At 48.8% G+C, this 18314-nt stretch overlaps 1 protein-coding gene across 2 annotated transcripts in view; it reads right to left on the bottom strand.

Moving 5' to 3' along the window:
* Positions 1-18314, bottom strand: part of PFKL (phosphofructokinase, liver type) — a 115758-nt gene that overhangs the window by 38219 nt on the left and 59225 nt on the right. For both annotated transcript variants that reach the window (XR_010786465.1, XM_066577269.1), the window contains exons 11-15: positions 4856-4920; positions 4102-4165; positions 3281-3427; positions 2431-2501; positions 606-693 (exon numbers count right to left, since the gene is read on the bottom strand). Coding sequence is in view for 1 of the 2 variants with exons in the window: in XM_066577269.1 (XP_066433366.1) it covers positions 606-693; positions 2431-2501; positions 3281-3427; positions 4102-4165; positions 4856-4920 (435 nt within the window). In the remaining variant the exon portion in view is untranslated. The remainder of the gene's footprint in view (positions 1-605; positions 694-2430; positions 2502-3280; positions 3428-4101; positions 4166-4855; positions 4921-18314) is intronic.

Raw genomic sequence — 18314 nt, 5'->3', positions numbered from 1 at the left:
CATTGCCTAACAGTAAGTGTAACAGTAAAATTAGTTTCGGAGGACTATTAGCAACACTGACATCGGGGTAAGGCAAGTATAACCCTTACCTTCCCGTGGCCCGCCTCCTCCCAGCCCCGCCCGCAGCCCGCCTCCTCCCAGCCCCGCCCGCAGCCCGCCTCCTCCCAGCCCCGCCCGCAGCCCGCCTCCTCCCAGCCCCGCCCGCAGCCTCCCAGCCCCGCCCGCAGCCCGCCTCCTCCCAGCCCCGCCCGCAGCCCGCCTCCTCCCAGCCCCGCCCGCAGCCTCCCAGCCCCGCCCGCAGCCCGCCTCCTCCTAGCCCCGCCCGCAGCCCGCCTCCTCGGACTAAAAGTCGGCGACAGATTCCAGTTACAATAGTTCAGTAAAGGTTTCATCTCCTGAGAATACTGAGCTGGCTCAGTCTTTGTGAGATGTGAGCACCAGGAGTAATGGAGCTGGTAGTCAGGTGGGCTGGCGGTACGGTCTTGTGGAGGGCAGTCAGCAAGGGGAGTGGTGTCCCTTCGGCACAGCTAGAATGTCTCTGAATCAATACAATATTGTGGAAAATCTACATTTTTGCTGTAATTTTCTGCGATAATTTCATTTACCTCAAATCCCCCAATGACCAAAAGAGCGTGGATGTTATAACTCCTTATGTTCTCCACTATGTCCTGCATACATTTCTTCGGAATGGTTCTTTAAAACATAATGTAAAAACATAATTAGCCAAACTTTATGCAAATAAGCACCATGTCCATTCAACAAGAGCTACACTCCTCCGCTGACACTTTCTGCTACACACCGGGTAGGAGGAGGCAGTTGGCTGCAGTTTTTTTGTGCAAGATTGGATTTGTAAATGGAGCATGCAAGACGGACATACACTGATGTGCCAGAAGTCATGGGACAGGAACGAATATGTAGAACCCCATCTAGCCAAGAGAAGTGCAGCAACTCAACGTGACGTCGATTCGACAAGTGGACAGAAGACATCTGGATGTTGAGGTGCCCAGATAGCCACACACAGCTGCGTGGTATGAATGGACCTCTCCATCACAACCCATAAATGCTTGCTTGGGCTCACATGGGGTGAAACATGCAGGCCGCATCATTCATGGGAACTCTCCAGAATGCTGCTTGAATCTGTTCTGGATATCTTGGGCGCAAAGTGAGGGACATGAAGGGCTGAAAATGGTCTCCAAGCAGTGAAATGTAGCCGGCATTGGTCAATGTGTTTAGATGGACCAGTGGACCCAACCCATGCCATGAGAGCCAACCACCAACCTGCAAAGTGCCTTGTAGATGCTGGGGTCCAAATGGCATCACATGGTCTGCGCTACACACAAACCCTACTATCAGCCCGACACAACTGGTACCGGGACTCAGACCGCGCAGTGCAGTTGCCAAATAGAGCTGCATTTAGTTAAAAACAAACAAAACCGGATTCATTAATAACGGATTGTATCGGATGTCTAACTGATGCAAATGGAAACTAGCCGTTTTTTGACAGATCCGTTTATCAGTTAGAAAGCTTTTTTTCCTCACATTTTTGAAAAAAAGAAAAAGTCAATTAATTATATGAAGCTGTAATTAGATCCTATAAAAGCTAGAACGTGTCCCACGAAATAAAACAGGGGTCATACAGCTAAAAGGGGCGGGAAAAGGTTAAAACAGCTGAAACACAGAAGGGGACACTACTTACTGGCTCTTAAAGGGGTTGTCCCGCGCCGAAACGTTTTTTTTTTTTTTTTTTTACCAAACCCCCCCCCCCCCCCCCCCCTTCCCCGTTCGGCGCGAGACAACCCCGATGCAGGGGTTAAAAAAACAAACCGGGTAGTACTTACCCGAATCCCGGCGGTCCGGCGTCTTCATACTCACCTGCTGAAGATGGCCGCCGGGATCCTCTCTTTCTGTGGACCACAGGGCTTCTGTGCGGTCCATTGCCGATTCCAGCCTCCTGATTGGCTGGAATCGGCACGTGACGGGGCGGAGCTACACGGAGTCGGCATTCTGCACGAGCGGCCCCATTGAAGACAGCAGGAGACCCAGACTGCGCAAGCGCGGCTAATTTGGCCATTAGAGGCCGAAAATTAGTCGGCACCATGGAGACGAGGACGCCAGCAACGGAGCAGGTAAGTAAAAAACTTTTTATAACTTCTGTATGGCTCATAATTAATGCACAATGTACATTACAAAGTGCATTAATATGGCCATACAGAAGTGTATAGACCCACTTTGTTTCGCGGGACTTTAGTTCTGTCACCAAGAGGTTAAAATGTACTTCTGGTGACCGAGTTACAATGACAAAGTCAAAATCTACAGAAAAAACAAAAAACCCACAAAACCCCACAACATTTTAGGGAGGGCTGTCCCCAAATGTAAGGCGACTGAGGGGGGTTGCAGAACGCATCCTTATTTTCAGATTTTGGCACATACCTTTTTGTTCCCAGCATGGAGCCGCCGCGGCCCAGCCACCCAGCGACATCGTGCCAGCCCACTTCAGTAATCTAGGACACAAACAGAACATTCTCCTCTAGACTCACATCCAAAGTTGTGTCAAGTAAGGGAACAGTTTTTGATCTGAGTGTATCAAACCTCGTTTTACTGTTTCTTAAAGTGAAGTTAAAAGAAGTCCAGAAGCCGGTCGGCGGCCATACGGATACCGGCGCCATGTCTGCGGTTATGGAGAGTCTACAGATCCCTCCTGAATACTGGGAGATCCCTCCTGAATAGTGTCACGTGACATACGTAAATTACCCCAGACCATCCGACGGGCACCCGCCTGTCTGCAGTCCGGGCTCACTCCTGTCCCATCCCCTGAAATAGCGCCCCTTACTGTTCTAAGTGCCGCCTCCAGCTCCGCCCACTGGGTGTGTCACATGTCCCACCGCAATGTGTGTGCCGCTTTGAGCGATTGGGTGCATGGCTTCTCAGCTGCACTGACATCACCACGCATGCACCCGATCGCTCAGAGCGGTGCAAATATTGCAGTGGGACACGTGACACGCCCAGAGGGCGGAGCTGGGGACGTCACTTAGAACAGTAAGGGGCGGTATTTCAGGGGATGGGACAGGAGTGAGCCCGGACTGCAGACAGAGGCGGGTGCCCATCGGACGGTCAGGGGTAATTTGCGCCTGTCACGTGATGCTATTAAGGAATGGGACCCAACTGAAAACTGATGAAGGCATCTATGGACTCTCCATAACCGCAGACATGGCGCCGGCACCTACTGGCAGCACTAGGATTATATGACCGCCAACAGATGTTCCTAAAGGCAGTATATTACCTGTCCTTTTGACAGCCCTTCAAAGCCATCATTTACAGTGTAGATCTTATGGCCCTCCGAAATGCCAATTCTCACAGCAGATCGGACAGCGGCATTCATCCCAGCAGCTGGAGCGCCCACATTCAGAATGGCAATACTGAAGTTACTCTGCAGGGTAGAAATAAATGGCAAAACTTACTAGCATGACTCCTACGAGAACCCCAGCAGCAAGAAACCAAAGTATACTATGACCGCCTGATAGGTACCACTCGTTAGTCCATCCACCATCCATGTCAGGACAACTGCAGCCATACATTCTCTGGGACTTAAGGTAGAGACTTATAGGGCCGCGCTGCAGATACGAAGATGGGACAATAGCTCTGCAGCGCCCCCTCGCCCAGCAAACCCACTGCACACTGGTGAGGGGCAAACCCCTGAGACAGTCTGGGAATATGAGCCAAAGCCTTCTCCAGACGGAGGGTGTAACCACCTAAGTCAGTCATCGTAACGAGGCTTGTTAACATACAGGAACGCAGCCTTCCAATAGGAGGAGCTGTAGAGGCCTTGTTCCATCTCCTCATTTGCATATTTCCCAGAGTAGCATGGATGGCCTTATAAGTCTCCTCAGTAGACGCTCACCCCAAGAAGTAACCATACCACCCTGACCCATTAATCAGAGACAAAACCCCTAAACCGCTTCTCCTGGTGGAAACCCTGAAACACCCACAGGACACGCAAGACATCATGTTACTGAGCAATCAGAGTGCTAGACTGGGTAGGGTGCATTAGTCTATAGAAACTAGTCAGTGGCTAGTAGACAACTGGGCTAGGACTGCCATTACCTTTTCTTCAGGCGGCTTTTGATGGGCAAGCAGCTTGTAGATGTTCCAGTTATTTTCAAAACTCCTATCAAAAAGGTTGTATGTGAGCAGAATAGCCAATCTACCCCGCAGAAACAGAAAACAGCCCTCATCAGGGGAGTATGAGCAGCCCTGGTACACCGCCCCAACGCAGACCACTTGAACCCTTACTGGAGCTAGGGAAGAGGCTGTTCTATTCATCTTGGGTTTCGGTTAGGTTACCAATTACTGAGCGGGCCAACTCTGCTATTTCTGGTGCTTCCATTGAAATGAATGGAGTAGCCGTATGAATGTGTGACCACCGCTCCACTAATACTCAGATCTGAAGAACAGGAGTCCCAAACGTCTGAGGGTCCTAGTAGTCAGACCCTCCACTGATCAGAAACCTGTCCCCATACTGTGAATGGGGTCACTTTTCTCTGCCAGTGGGCTATGGGGAACATAGGAATTCTCATATGAGCCGGAAGGTCCGAAACCAATGGATATGGAATGAATCTGCCTACTGAAGGGCGAGATGAGCCGCACACGCGTGAGATTCCATACCTCACCCGCAGACAGCCCAGCCCACCCACCGGACCCCATTAGCATGCAGTAGGGTTACACCTTATCATAACAGGTAGGTATCTTCAGGGTTTTTAACAAATGGACTCTGATAAAACAATGAAGTCGTAGAGCGGACTACAGCGGCCAAACCGAGGAGCTCCTTTAAATGTTCACATCTGACACCCAGGTTTACCTTCCTCGTAACTGAATGGCTTCCTCAAACTTTCTCTCTTCCATTGCTTTTTGCACATCTTTAGTCTAAAAAGAATCACATAACATAATAAATAAGCGCTGCGGAATATGTGGGCGCTATACAAATAAAGCTTATTATTATAAATAGGATAATACTGAATCCTTCAGCTTATTGGTGTTCACAGCAAAGGGGGGTGGACTAACAAAAGGAGGAAAGAGCGGGCGAGAGGGCAAACGCCACACATGATCACTGCTGACAAGTCATTATTGGGGCTGCCCATTGGTAAAACATTGATAGCTTATCTTTATGACAAGGCATCAATATCAGATCAGCATGAGTCCAACCCTAATCAACTGTTTGCTATATTGATGCAGACAGCTCCGTTTCCACTGCAGTGGCCAGGCTTGGTATTGCAGGCAAAGTTCCCATTCATATTCACAGAAACGGGAAAAAGTCTATAGTTTTACTAATTTTCACCCTTCACAGTTATAGACTAAAATAATAATTCTTTAATTAGATCCTTTAAAAACACATATGGGCTACTTTCAGCATACACAGCATAAAGACCAAGGGGTATCACGGTATCCTTTCCATACAGAAAGGCTCTAATTCCGGTCGTGAGACTACTCGGCCTCCAGGCCAGAAGGTAAAGCTGGATAGCCATGTGGTAGTTACAGATAGTGCATATGGCCGCTGAGAAGTCAGTCAGAGTGTAATTGACTAATATTCAAAGAGAACCTTACAGAACTTGAGGGTTGATCAGGTCTCAGTGATGATAGAAATAGTAGTCATTAATATCTCAGGACTTAAAGGGGTTAAGAAAAAAAAGTGAGTCTATACACTTCTGTATGGCCATATTAATGCACTTTGTAATGTACATCGTGCATTAATTATGAGCCATACAGAAGTTATTCACTTACCTGCTCAGTTGCTGGCGTCCCCGTCTCCATGGCTCCGTCTAATTTCGGTGTCTTCTTGCTTTTTTAGACGCGCTTGCGCAGATGGGTCTTCTCCCTTCGGCTTGGCAGCAGCGGTGTTTTGGCTCCGCCCCCTTGTACGCGTCATCGCGTAGCTCCGCCCCGTCACATGCCGATTCCAGCCTCCTGATTGGCTGGAATCGGCACACGTGACGGGGCGGAGCTACGAGGAGCAGCTCTCAGGCACGAGCGGCCCCATTCAGAAGGGAGAAGACCGGACTGCGCAAGCGCATCTAATCGGCCGATTAGACGCTGAAGTTAGACGGAGCCATGGAGACGAGGACGCCAGCAACGGAGCAGGTAAGTGAATAACTTCTGTATGGCTCATATTTAATGCACAATGTACATTACAAAGTGCATTAATATGGCCATACAGAAGTGTATAGACTCACTTTTTTTTCTTAACCCCTTTAAGTCCTGAGATATTAATGACTACTATTTCTATCATCACTGAGACCTGATCAACCCTCAAGTTCTGTAAGGTTCTCTTTGAATATTAGTCAATTACACTCTAACTGACTCATCAGCGGCCATATGCACTATCTGTAACTACCACACGGCTGTCCAGCTTTACCTTCTGGCCTGGAGGCCGAGTAGTCTCACGACCGAAAACAGAGACTTTCTGTATGGAAAGGATACCGTGATACCCTTTGGTCTTTATGTTGTGTATGCTGAAAGTAGCCCATATGTGTTTTTAAAGGATCTAATTAAAGAATTATTATTTTAGTCTATAACTGTGAAGGGCAAAGTTCCCATTCACGTCAATAGGGACTTGGCCTCCAATACCAAAACTGACCATTGTGGTCAGAATGGAGCTGTCTGCTTCCTGCGGATCATAGCACAGTGCACAAGCACACCAACTGGCAGGTGACCAAGGCGGCGGATTCCTACTGATCTAGTGATGGCCTATCCCACAGAGAAGACGATCACTAGTTTACAACAGAACGATCCCTTTAACAGCAGGGCTGCCAACAAGTCTCCAGAGTCGGGTGTAAGCGGTCGATGTAATCGCTTAGAATCTTTATGGGTTTCCGATGGATCTGTATAAAAAAAGTGTTTTAATCTGTTGGTGATTTTTGGACATGTTGCCCAAAAAAAAAAAATAAAAAAATAAGGTCAGGTTGGCAGCCCTAAATAACATAAGTGAATAATTTAAAGGGGTTTTCCAGGCAAAGACTATTGATGAGCCATCCTCAGGATAAGTCATCAATAGTTAATACCTGGGGCCCCGCTGCTCAGGATCCCTGGCGATCGACTGTCCGGCATGTCAATGGGAGTGAAGCCCTTATCTAGGGCACTTCCTGCCCCGATCCCCATGAGGACGTCCAGCCCCACTGCACCGACAGCGGCCGGACGATCATAGGAGGAAATGGGGGTTACGTGGCCTGAAGGAGAGCATCTTCTCACTATTCAGCATCCAGTAGAGCCAGTGTTTGCACAGTTCCCGATACAATATAAAATACGTCCCAGCAATCACTTAACAGCAAGTCCAGTTTGTATCGGGGTCCGACGTTCATCATGCTTTCTATCTGCCCAACCTGCGATGCTTAGGCATCTAGCGGATAGGTGATGCTCCAAGTGCTGAGACCCCCAATGATCCCGAGAACACCTTCCATGGAACTGCTGGAGGTCGCAGAGTACAAAGGGCTTGACATCCAGCATTTCCCTTCCATTGAAAGTGTGATCAGCACTCCATTCCATCTCAGGTCACTGTGGATGAGGGGAGCGGGTATGGGTCCCCTGATCTCAGGCTAGGTGGGGGGCCAAGCAAACCATCAGTTTCCATAATTCCTCTTTTACATCCAAAATTCCCCTCACAGCAAACACCCATCTCTGATCTCCGCTTCTTGTGGGTTTCTTAATTAACTGCAATCGCTTGAAGGGATTCAAGGTTTCCCTGATGCACATCTACAAAATAATTCAAGATGCCAAAGAAGGGACTTCTGCACCCCCGCTCAAAAGTTTTATTACACCTCAAATCTTCCTAGGCTGCCTTCACACTGGAGAGATTTGTGCGTTGCGAGACCCACGAATGTGAAGCCCATTGTTTTGAATGGGGTCGTTGACATTAGTGATGGTTTTCTGCATGGCACCATGTTGCGATATGATGCAGGAAACAAATCGCGGCATGTTCTACTTTCCGCGAGATCCCCCATGGTTTTTAATGGGGCCGGGGGCAGCAGTGGGAGAACTCTGCGATGCTCTGCTGCAGCTGTGACAGTCGCAGCGGGGACTCCCTTCATCCCCGCAGTGAATATTTTATGTAATTGTACGCGGTTTGGTGGTTTTTTCTTTTTTTATACACTATCATGTATAAATATATGAAAAAAACCTTAAACTACTTAAGACGAGAAGCAGCCGGCAGGCCACAAAGAACGGAACGGCCTGCAGCTCCAGACTTAAGCCCCACTGAGCCTCCTTGGGATGAACTGGACAGAAGGGTGAAAGGAATGAGACCTCCAAGTGCAGCACATTTGTGGGAACTTCTGCAACAATATGAGTGCAATTGTAGAAAGAATGCCTGGATGGTGTGGAGCTCCCATATCAGCTGGAGGGGCGACTGGGAAGGGTCAAAGACCCAGATTAAACAAGAAGTTACTCCATTATCATTCATCTTAGCTTGTTCTCTGCTTTCATTTCAAAGTACATTTTACACATTAAACTATAAATATCAATAAGAACTGGAAAAATTGGTGTTCTAAAACGTTTGACCAGTAGGGTGTGTATATGTGTGTGTGTGTGTATGCGTATGCGTGTGTGTATGCGTGTGCGTGTGTGTATGCGTGTGTGTATGCGTGTGCGTATGCGTGTGCGTGTATGTGTGTGTGTGTGTGTGCGTATGTGTGTGTGCGTGCGTATGTGTGTGTGCGTGCGTATGTGTGCGTGCGTGCGTATGTGTGCGTGCGTGCGTATGTGTGCGTGCGTGCGTGCGTATGTGTGCGTGCGTGCGTATGTGTGCGTGCGTGCGTATGTGTGCGTGCGTGCGTATGTGTGCGTGCGTATGCGTGCGTGCGTATGCGTGCGTGCGTATGCGTGCGTGCGTATGCGTGCGTGCGTATGCGTGCGTGCGTATGCGTGCGTGCGTGCGTATGCGTGCGTGTGCGTGCGCGTGCGTGCGTATGTGTGCGTGCGTGCGTATGTGCGTGCGTATGTGTGCGTGCGTGCGTATGTGTGCGTGCGTGTGCGTGCGTGCGTATGTGTGCGTGCGTACGTGTGCACGTGTGCGTGCGTGCGTACGTGTGCGTGCGTGCGTACGTGTGCGTGCGTGCGTATGTGTGCGTGCGTGCGTATGTGTGCGTGCGTGCGTATATGTGCGTGCGTATGAGTGCGTGCATGCGAGTGCGTGTGAGTGCGTGCGTATGAGTGCGTGCGTATGAGTATGTGCGTATGAGTGCGTGCGTGTGTGTGTGCGCATGAGTATGTGTGTGTATGTGTGCGCGCATATACGTGTGTGTGTGTGTGTGTGTGTGCGCATGTATGTGTGTATATGTATGTATGTATGTATGTATGTGTGTATGTGTGTGTATGCGTGCGTGCGCATGTATGTGTGTATATGTATGTGTGTGTTTGTGTATATGTCTATGTATGTGTTTGTGTATATGTCTATGTATGTGTTTGTGTATATGTGTGCGTATGTGTTTGTGTATATGTGTGCGTATGTGTTTGTGTATATGTGTGCGTATGTGCGGGTGCGTATGTGCGGGTGCGTATGTGCGGGTGCGTATGTGCGGGTGCGTATGTGCGGGTGCGTATGTGCGGGTGCGTATGTGCGGGTGCGTATGTGCGGGTGCGTATGTGCGGGTGGTGCGGGTGCGTATGTGCGGGTGCGTATGTGCGGGTGCGTATGTGCGGGTGCGTGTGCGTATATGGGTGCGTGTGTATGTGTGCGCGTATGTGTGGGGTGGAAGCCGGGAGTGACGTCAGACGCCAGGAGCAGCGCGCCAAGACAGAGGCACGAGTGGGGGGGCCGAAGGGGACATCGGAGCAGCGCAGCAGCCGATACCGGCGCGGAAGCAGGTGCAGGGGCAGTAAGGCGAGACCGGCGCCAAGAGGCCACCAGGAGTCCAGCGCCAGCAGCAGCGGAGGGGACCAGAACAGAGCAGCTGAGACAGGAGGGGAGAGTGAGCGGCCACCCGGACAGCGGGTGACGTCACCAGGAGGAGCGGAGGAGCCGATAAGTATCTTCTGTGTGTGATTGTGAGCTAAGTGTGTGTCTTCTGTGTATCTGGTTAGTTGTGTGTGTGTGTGTGTGTGTGTGTGTGTGTGTGTGTGTGTGAGACAGGGAAAAAAAAAAAAAAATGTGTGACCGGTTGCACATAAGTGTCAGCGGGTAAGTGGTTGCGCGAGAGTGGCAGCGTGTGAGAGGTTGTACAGAGGCAGCAGCGGGTGAGCGGAGGCAGCAGCGGGTGAGCGGAGGCAGCAGCGGGTGAGCGGAGGCAGCAGCGGGTGAGCGGAGGCAGCAGCGGGTGAGCGGAGGCAGCAGCGGGTGAGCGGAGGCGGCAGCGTGTGAGCGGAGGCGGCAGCGTGTGAGCGGAGTGTGAACAAGTCTATCTTCACTACTTCCACAAGTAAATTGTAGATCCCCATTAGGATGAGCTCCATGTCTGGCAATGTCATCCAGTGTGCTACTTGTGCAATGTATGCGGTCAGCCGATCGAGGGGGAATACTGTTGCGCAACATGCATGCACGTCGCACATTTAGAAGCCCAAATCCTGGATCTAAATGGGCAACTGGCAACACTGAGAGCCATTGACATCATGGAAAGGAGTCTGGTGCTCACTGAGCAGGCACTCGCTGGGGCAGAGGCGGGGGCGGATGGTAGTACAGAAGAGCAGGGGGAGCAGGCAAGAAGCTGGGTGACAAAAAGAAGGAGGGAAGAGAACCATGGAGGCTAGTCCTGAACTGGCACAACCCAACAAGTTTGCAAGATTGGCAGATGAGGGGGATGCCATTACAGAGCCAGCAGCGCTGCAGCACGACACGCCCTCTGAACGCCAGGGGGATGACTGCTCCGGTGAGACGGGGACGGGGAGCGCAGGGCAGGCTAGACAGGTCCTAGTGGTGGGGGACTCAATTATTAGGGGGACAGAGAGGGCAATCAGCTATAAAGACTGGGATCGTCGAACGGTGTGTTGTCTTCCTGGCGCTCGAATTCGACACATCGCGGATGGGATTGACAGATTACTGGGAGGGGCTGGTGAGGATCCAGCGGTCATGGTGCACGTTGGCACCAATGAACAAATTAGAGGTCAATGGAGGGCCCTCAAAAATGATTTCAGGGACTTAGGATCCAAGCTCAGGGCGCGGACCTCCAGGGTAGTTTTCTCGGAAATACTACCTGTACCTAAAGCCACACTAGAAAGGCAGCAGGACCTTAGGGAGGTAAACAAGTGGCTCCGGAGTTGGTGTAAGAAGGAGGGGTTTGGGTTCCTGGAGAACTGGGCTGACTTTGCGGTCGGCTACAGGCTCTACCGTAGGGACGGGCTGCATCTAAATGGGGAGGGTGCAGCTGTGCTGGGGGAAAAGATGGCTAGAAGGCTGGAGGAGTGTTTAAATTAGGGACTGGGGGGGAGGGCAAAATGAGAAATAGTGGGGTAGCCAGTGTAACTAGCGATCCGGGTCCAAGCAAAGGGAATGGGGGTCGAGCAGGGGGTGGGGTTAGTACAGTTAGAACTGATAGATCTGCCATTAGTACGAATAGCAACAAAACAAATTTAAAAAACAAAAAAATGATATAAATTGTATGATCACGAATGCACGAAGTCTGATCGGTAAAGTGGGCGAGCTTGAAGCAAGAATGACTGATGAAAACTATGATATAGTCGGAATTACGGAAACATGGCTTGATGATAAGTGCGATTGGGCGGTGAATTTGCAGGGGTACAATCTCTTCAGAAGAGACCGAAGGAACCAGAAAGGGGGAGGGGTATGTCTGTACGTCAAATCGAACTTGAAGCCGAGGCTACGGGAGGATATAGGGGTAGGAGACGAACAGGTGGAATCTCTGTGGGTAGAAATACAGGGAGGAAAAAATAACAAAATCCCGATAGGGGTCTTCTATAGACCACCAAAAACAACAGAAGAAACTGAAGACCTACTACTAAGGCAGATAGAAGAGGTGTCAAAACGAAACGAAGTAATTATCATGGGGGACTTTAATTACCCAGATATAACATGGGAGAACGAAACCTGCAAATCTCACAGGGGTGATAAGTTTTTGAGCGTAATTAAAGACAATTACCTGAACCAACTTGTGCAGGAACCAACAAGAGGGAGGGCCATTCTGGACCTAGTACTAACCAATAAACCGGAACGTATAAAGGGGGTGCAGGTTGAGGGGCACTTGGGGAACAGCGACCACAATATAATCAACTTCCAGATGTCAATCAATAGGAAGCCTTATCAGGGAGCGACAAAGAAACTAAACTTTAGTAAAGCAAAGTTTGATGAGCTTAGAACTATCAGTAACATTAATTGGGACAACATCCTCAAAAATGACGGTACAGAGGACAAATGGGAGGAGTTTAAAATGATCCTAATCGCCTCATGTGAGCAGTTCATTCCCTTTAAAAATAAAAGAAACTCAACTAAAAGGAAACGAATGTGGTTCGACAAGACAGTACGAGGGGCAATAAACGAAAAGAAGAAAGCGTTCAAACTACTAAAGCAAGAAGGCAGCGAAGAAGCGCTAAAATCATACAGGGAAAAAAACAAAATATGCAAAGATACGATCAAAACTGCCAAGGAGGAAGCAGAAAGACGGATCGCCAAAGAGAGCAAAAACAACCCGAAACTATTTTTCAACTATATTAACAGCAAAAGGATTTGCAGGGAGAGCGCTGGCCCTTTAAAAAATAATGCAGGAGAAATCATTGATGATGACGGAGGGAAAGCAAATCTACTAAACAGTTTCTTCTCAAGTGTATTCACCAAAGAAAAGGAAATGCCACACGAGATGCAGGGGAATAAAACGAACCCCCCACAAAATATCTCATACCTAACGCAGGAGGAGGTGCGGAAGCGTCTAAAGAAAACTAAAATTGATAAATCGCCGGGCCCAGATGGATTACACCCAAGGATACTAAAGGAACTAAGTGACGAGATAGCTAGGCCGCTATACCTAATATTTCTAGACACTATCAAGACCGGAGTAGTACCATTGGACTGGCGCATTGCTAACGTGGTTCCAATTTACAAAAAAGGGAGCAAAAGTGAGCCTGGTAACTACAGGCCAGTAAGTCTCACTTCAGTAACGGGAAAAATTTCCGAGGGGATTCTGAGAGACGCCATCGATGAGTACCTCAAGGAGAACAAGGGAATAACTCCTCACCAGCATGGATTCATGAAGGGTCGCTCATGTCAGACCAATCTGATCAGTTTCTACGATGAAGTAAGCTCTAAGCTGGACCAGGGAGAATCTATTGATCTTGTATATCTGGACTTCTCTAAAGCCTTTGACACCGTGCCACATAATAGGCTAATATACAAAATGAGGCAGCTCGGACTGGGCGAAAACGTGTGTAAGTGGGTAAAAAATTGGCTCAACGATAGAAAGCAGAGGGAGGTATTAAATGGCTCGTACTCTGATTGGGCCACAGTCGCTAGTGGGGTGCCACAGGGTTCAGTATTAGGCCCCACTCTGTTCAACATATTTATCAATGACCTGATAGAGGGGCTGCACAGCAAAATATCAATATTTGCAGAATATTACAATATAATTAATACAACGGAGGACAATGTGCGGCTACAAACGGACCTAGATAAGCCGGGGGCTTGGGGGGGGAAATGGCAAATGAAGTTCAATGTTGAAAAATGTAAGGTTATGCACATGGGCAGGAGAAACGGATGTCACCAATATTCACTTAATGGGGTACCGCTAGGGAAAAGTGATATGGAAAAGGATCTGGGGGTACTAGTGGACTATAGACTAAGCTGGAGTAACCAATGCCAGTCAGCTGCTGCAAAGGCAAATAAAGTCTTGGGGTGCATTAAAAGAGGTATAGGGGGAGAAGGACGAGAACATTATCCTCCCTCTATATAAGGCACTTGTCAGGCCTCACATGGAATACTGCGTACAGTTCTGGTCACCGGTGCTCAGGAAAGATGTCACAGTGCTGGAGGGGGTTCAAAGAAGGGCAACTAAACTAATACATGGAATGACGGGACTGGAATACCCAGAGAGGCATCAAAACTGGGATTATTTACCCTGGAAAAAAGACGGCTAAGGGGTGATCAAATAACTGTGTATAAGTACATGAGGGGACAATACAAGGATCTCTCCCGCGATCTGTTTACACCCAGGACTACGACGGTAACAAGAGGACATCCGCTACGATTAGAGGAAAGCAGGTTTCATCACCAACATAGAAAGGGATTCTTTACTGTAAGAGCAGTTAGACTGTGGAACTCTCTACCGGAGGAAGTGGTGATGGCAGGATCCATAGAGGACTTTAAAAGGGGACTTGATGTCTTTCTGGAGAAGAAGGATATTACAGGATATAAATATTAGGTTAATTGTTAATCCGGGTATACAGGCAGGTAGGAACTATTAGGGGTTGATCCAGGGAACAGTCTGATTGCTACTAGGGAGTCGGGAAGGAATTTTTTCCCCAAAAGGGCTAATTGGCTTCTGGCCTTGGGGTTTTTTTTGCCTTCCTCTGGATCAACACAGGAGGATAGACAGGCTGGACTAGATGGACATTGTCTTCATTCAGCCTAACATACTATGTTACTATGTGTGTGTATGCGTGTGTATGTGCGTATGTGTTTGTGTGCATGTGTGCGTGCATATGTGCATGCATGTGTATGTGTATATGTGTGTATGTATGTGTGCGTGCATATGTGCATGCATGTGTATGTGTATATGTGTGTATGTATGTGTGCGTGCATATGTGCATGCATGTGTATGTGTATATGTGTGTATGTATGTGTGCATGCATGCATGCGCGTGCGTGTATGCGCGTGCGTGTATGCGCGTGCGTGTATGCGCGTGCGTGTATGCGCGTGCGTGTATGCGCGTGCGTGTATGCGCGTGCGTGTATGCGCGTGCGTGCATGCGCGTGAGTGCATGCGCGTGAGTGCATGCGCGTGAGTGTATAGATGTTGTGCACTGCTTGAGCCATGTTCTAGGGGCACAGCCCACATGTCTGGAAATTTAAAAAAAAACAGAATTGACTCAGCATTTAGTAAATATTTAACCCCTTAATGAGCAGCCCATAGTGTTTTTATGTCCTGCCAAAGTGGGCTTTATTCTCTGAGGACGTAAAAACATGCGTCCTACAGAGAATAAAGCCCCGTGGGCTCAGGACGTGAGAGCTCCATGCTGTCGGTGCCCGCAGGTAGCCGACAGCATGGAGCTGTCATCCCGGGCTGCGGGGGACCCCCGGGGGACCCCCCCCCCCCGGCATTGCGATCAGCACTATGATAGCGCCGCCGCCGATCGCAAAAAAAGTAAATAAAGCAGTGAAAAAAGATAGATATTCAGCTGCCCTGATGGATCGGATCCATCAGAGCAGCTGAAAATTCTTACCTGGCTTGTCGGCGGTGTCCCCCGGAGATCTGGTCCTCCCGGACCCACCGGCGGCCTTCTGCGCATGTGCGCCAGACGATTACGTCAGGCGCATGCGCAGAAGCCCAGGAGCCCCCGGCAAATTCAAAACCTCCTGACTCCCGGCTCCTGAAGGTAGCCGGGAACCAGGAGGTGTTACCGGGGACCGTGGTGATCATGTAAAGTTAAAAAAAAAGTGTGAAAAAGTAAAAAAAAAAAAAAAAAAAAAAAAAAAAAAAAAAAAAAAGTTAAAAAAGTTTTAAAAAGTTTAAAAAGTGTACGTTTCATCTCCCCTCACAGATCATATCCGTAAGGGAGGATGAAAGTACGCACATAAGGCTCCCAGATTTATCCGCGGACCTTACCCCAGCTTCTGCGCACACGCCCGTCGCCAAAATGGCGGACGCATGCGCAAAAGCTGTGGATTGCCAGGATAATTGAAAATCTCCCTGCTGCTGGCTACAAAACCGAGCCAAGAGCCTGGAGATGTCACGGGGGGCCGCGGTGAACGATTCCTGGTCACGTGTTCACTGTTATCCAATAATGGCGATCACGTAAAAGTTTAAAAAGAGAATTGAAGTTTCATCTCCCCTCACTGATGCGATCGGTGAGAGGAGATGAAACTTTTTACCGGACGCCTCCGTATTTGCACCCCGACGCAATCCTCATCCGTGAAATTTCCCGGATTCTGCACATGCGATTGCCGGCAAAACACCAGACACATGCGCAGGAGGCGGGGAGCCCAGGAAACGTAAAATCTCCTTACTCCCAGTGACCAACGGTCACAGAGAGCCTGGAGCAGTGACCTTGTTGAGCGGTCGCCGGTCACGTGATAAAAGGTAGCGATCTACCTTAGGCCGGTCTCACATGACCGGATAGGAATTACGGATTCCGCATGCGTTTGATCCACGGTAATACGCAGATCAATCGCATTGGATTACACAATTGCGCTCACATTAGCGGGTCGGAATTACGTAATCCACTCGCAGAAAAGAGAACGCAGCAGGTTGTAGTTTACGGCGGATATCCGAACATTGAGCCCATTGTGCTCTGTGGTCGTGGATATACCCGCAGCCCATACGCAACTACATGCTAAGCAACGGTGCAGGAAATGCAAACAAAAAAAAGGTACTGTGCATGACCGCCTGTGTGAGTACGCAGTTATGCGCAGTACAATAGGCGGCCGTACGCAGGGTCACGGCCGGCTCACAGATGGGATCCGCTGCGGGCCTCCACAAGCGGAGTCCACCTACAGCCGTGTGAGCCCGGCGTTATTCAGACCGCTACCTGTAATACGTGATTTACAAGAAGCCCCGGGAACGCTCGTCTTCCTGCAGTTCCAGGAGCAGCTTGTTGAGCGCCTTCTGTGCGAGACCGCCGCACCTCAGCAGGCTTACAGAGACTCAGAGCGCCACTTTTTACACCCCATACCCGCTACTGAGGTCACGAAATACCCCCAAAAAGCATGAGAGGAGGGGGGATACCCGGTTTTATTGCCCCATGTACCCATCCCAACCAGCCTCCGTAATTACCCCTGTCTTCGGAAATACTACACAGTTCACATTATTACTTTTATCTAAGATTTGGGGAACGCCGAAAAGGGTGCGGAGTGTGTGTGTGTGGGGGGGGGGGGGGGGATTTTTAGGGAGTCAATTTTTATTCTGTACAAATGAGCAGTGGGGCCCGGAATGTATTCAGTTGTGCCCTGAAATCCAACGGGTGCTCCCTGCATTACAGGCCTTGCCATGTTTCCTGTAAGTAGATGAGGGCCACAATGGGTATGTTTCTGAACTCGGGACAAACGGGGGTATGCATTTTGGGGTGAACGTCTTCATTCCTATGTACGCTGCACAAAAAAACAGTTATTAAATGTAAAAAATTGCCAAAAAAATTGAAAACCGTTACTTTTTCCTTCTGCTTTGCTTACATTCATTCAAATACTGTGGGGTCAAAATACACAGTACACCCCTAGATGAATTCGTTAAGGGGTCTAGTTTTCAAAATGGGGTCATTTGTGGGGGTTCTTTATAGTTTTGGCCGCTCAATGGCTCTATAAGTGGGCGATGGGGCCTGGAATTTATTCACTTGTACCCTGAAATCCAACGGTATTCCTTTCATTATAGGCCTAGCCATGTGTCCTGTAAGTCTATTAGGGCCACAAGGGGTATGTTTCTGAACACGGTACAAACGGGTATCCATTTTTGGGTGAAAGTCGTCATTTATACATGTGCTGTACAAAAAAAACTGTTTTTAAATTGACGCAATAGCCCAAAAAATGAAAATCATATTTTTTTCTTACTGCTTTGCTTAGATCTATTCAAAACTTGTAGGGTTAAAATACACAGTACACCCCTAGATGAACGCGTTAAGGGGTCTAGTTTTGAAAATGGGGTCATTTGTTGGGGTTTTCTATGGTTTTGGGCGCTCAAGAACTCTACAAGTGTGCAATGGGGCCTAAAAGGACTTCAAGCAAAATCTATGTTCTGAAAGCCACCGACTACTCCTTTCATTTTGGGCCCCGTTGTGCATGCGGACATAATATTAGGGCCACAATGGGTATATTTCGGAAAACAGCACAAACAGGGGTATCCATTTTGGGGTGCAAGTCTTCATTCATATGTGTGCTGTACAAAAAAAGCTGTTTTTAAAATGACAGAATTGCCAAAAAAACGAAAATCCTAATTTTTTCCTTTTGCTTGGCTTAAATTCATTCAAAAACTGTGGGGTCAAAATACACAGTACACCCCTAGATAAATTCCTTAAGGGGTCTAGTTTTCAAAATGGGGTCATTTGTGGGGGTTTTCTATGGTTTTGGGCGCTCAAGAACTCTACATGTGTGCTATGGGGCCTAAAAAGACTTCAAGCAAAATTTCTGTTCTGAAAGACACTGACTACTCCTCTCGTTTTGGGCCCCGTTGTGGACTCAGATATAAG

This window comes from Eleutherodactylus coqui, chromosome 8, assembly GCF_035609145.1.
Source record: "Eleutherodactylus coqui strain aEleCoq1 chromosome 8, aEleCoq1.hap1, whole genome shotgun sequence".
NCBI classification, from domain to species: Eukaryota; Metazoa; Chordata; class Amphibia; order Anura; family Eleutherodactylidae; genus Eleutherodactylus; species Eleutherodactylus coqui.
This window is presented reverse-complemented; position numbering and strand designations above follow the sequence as displayed.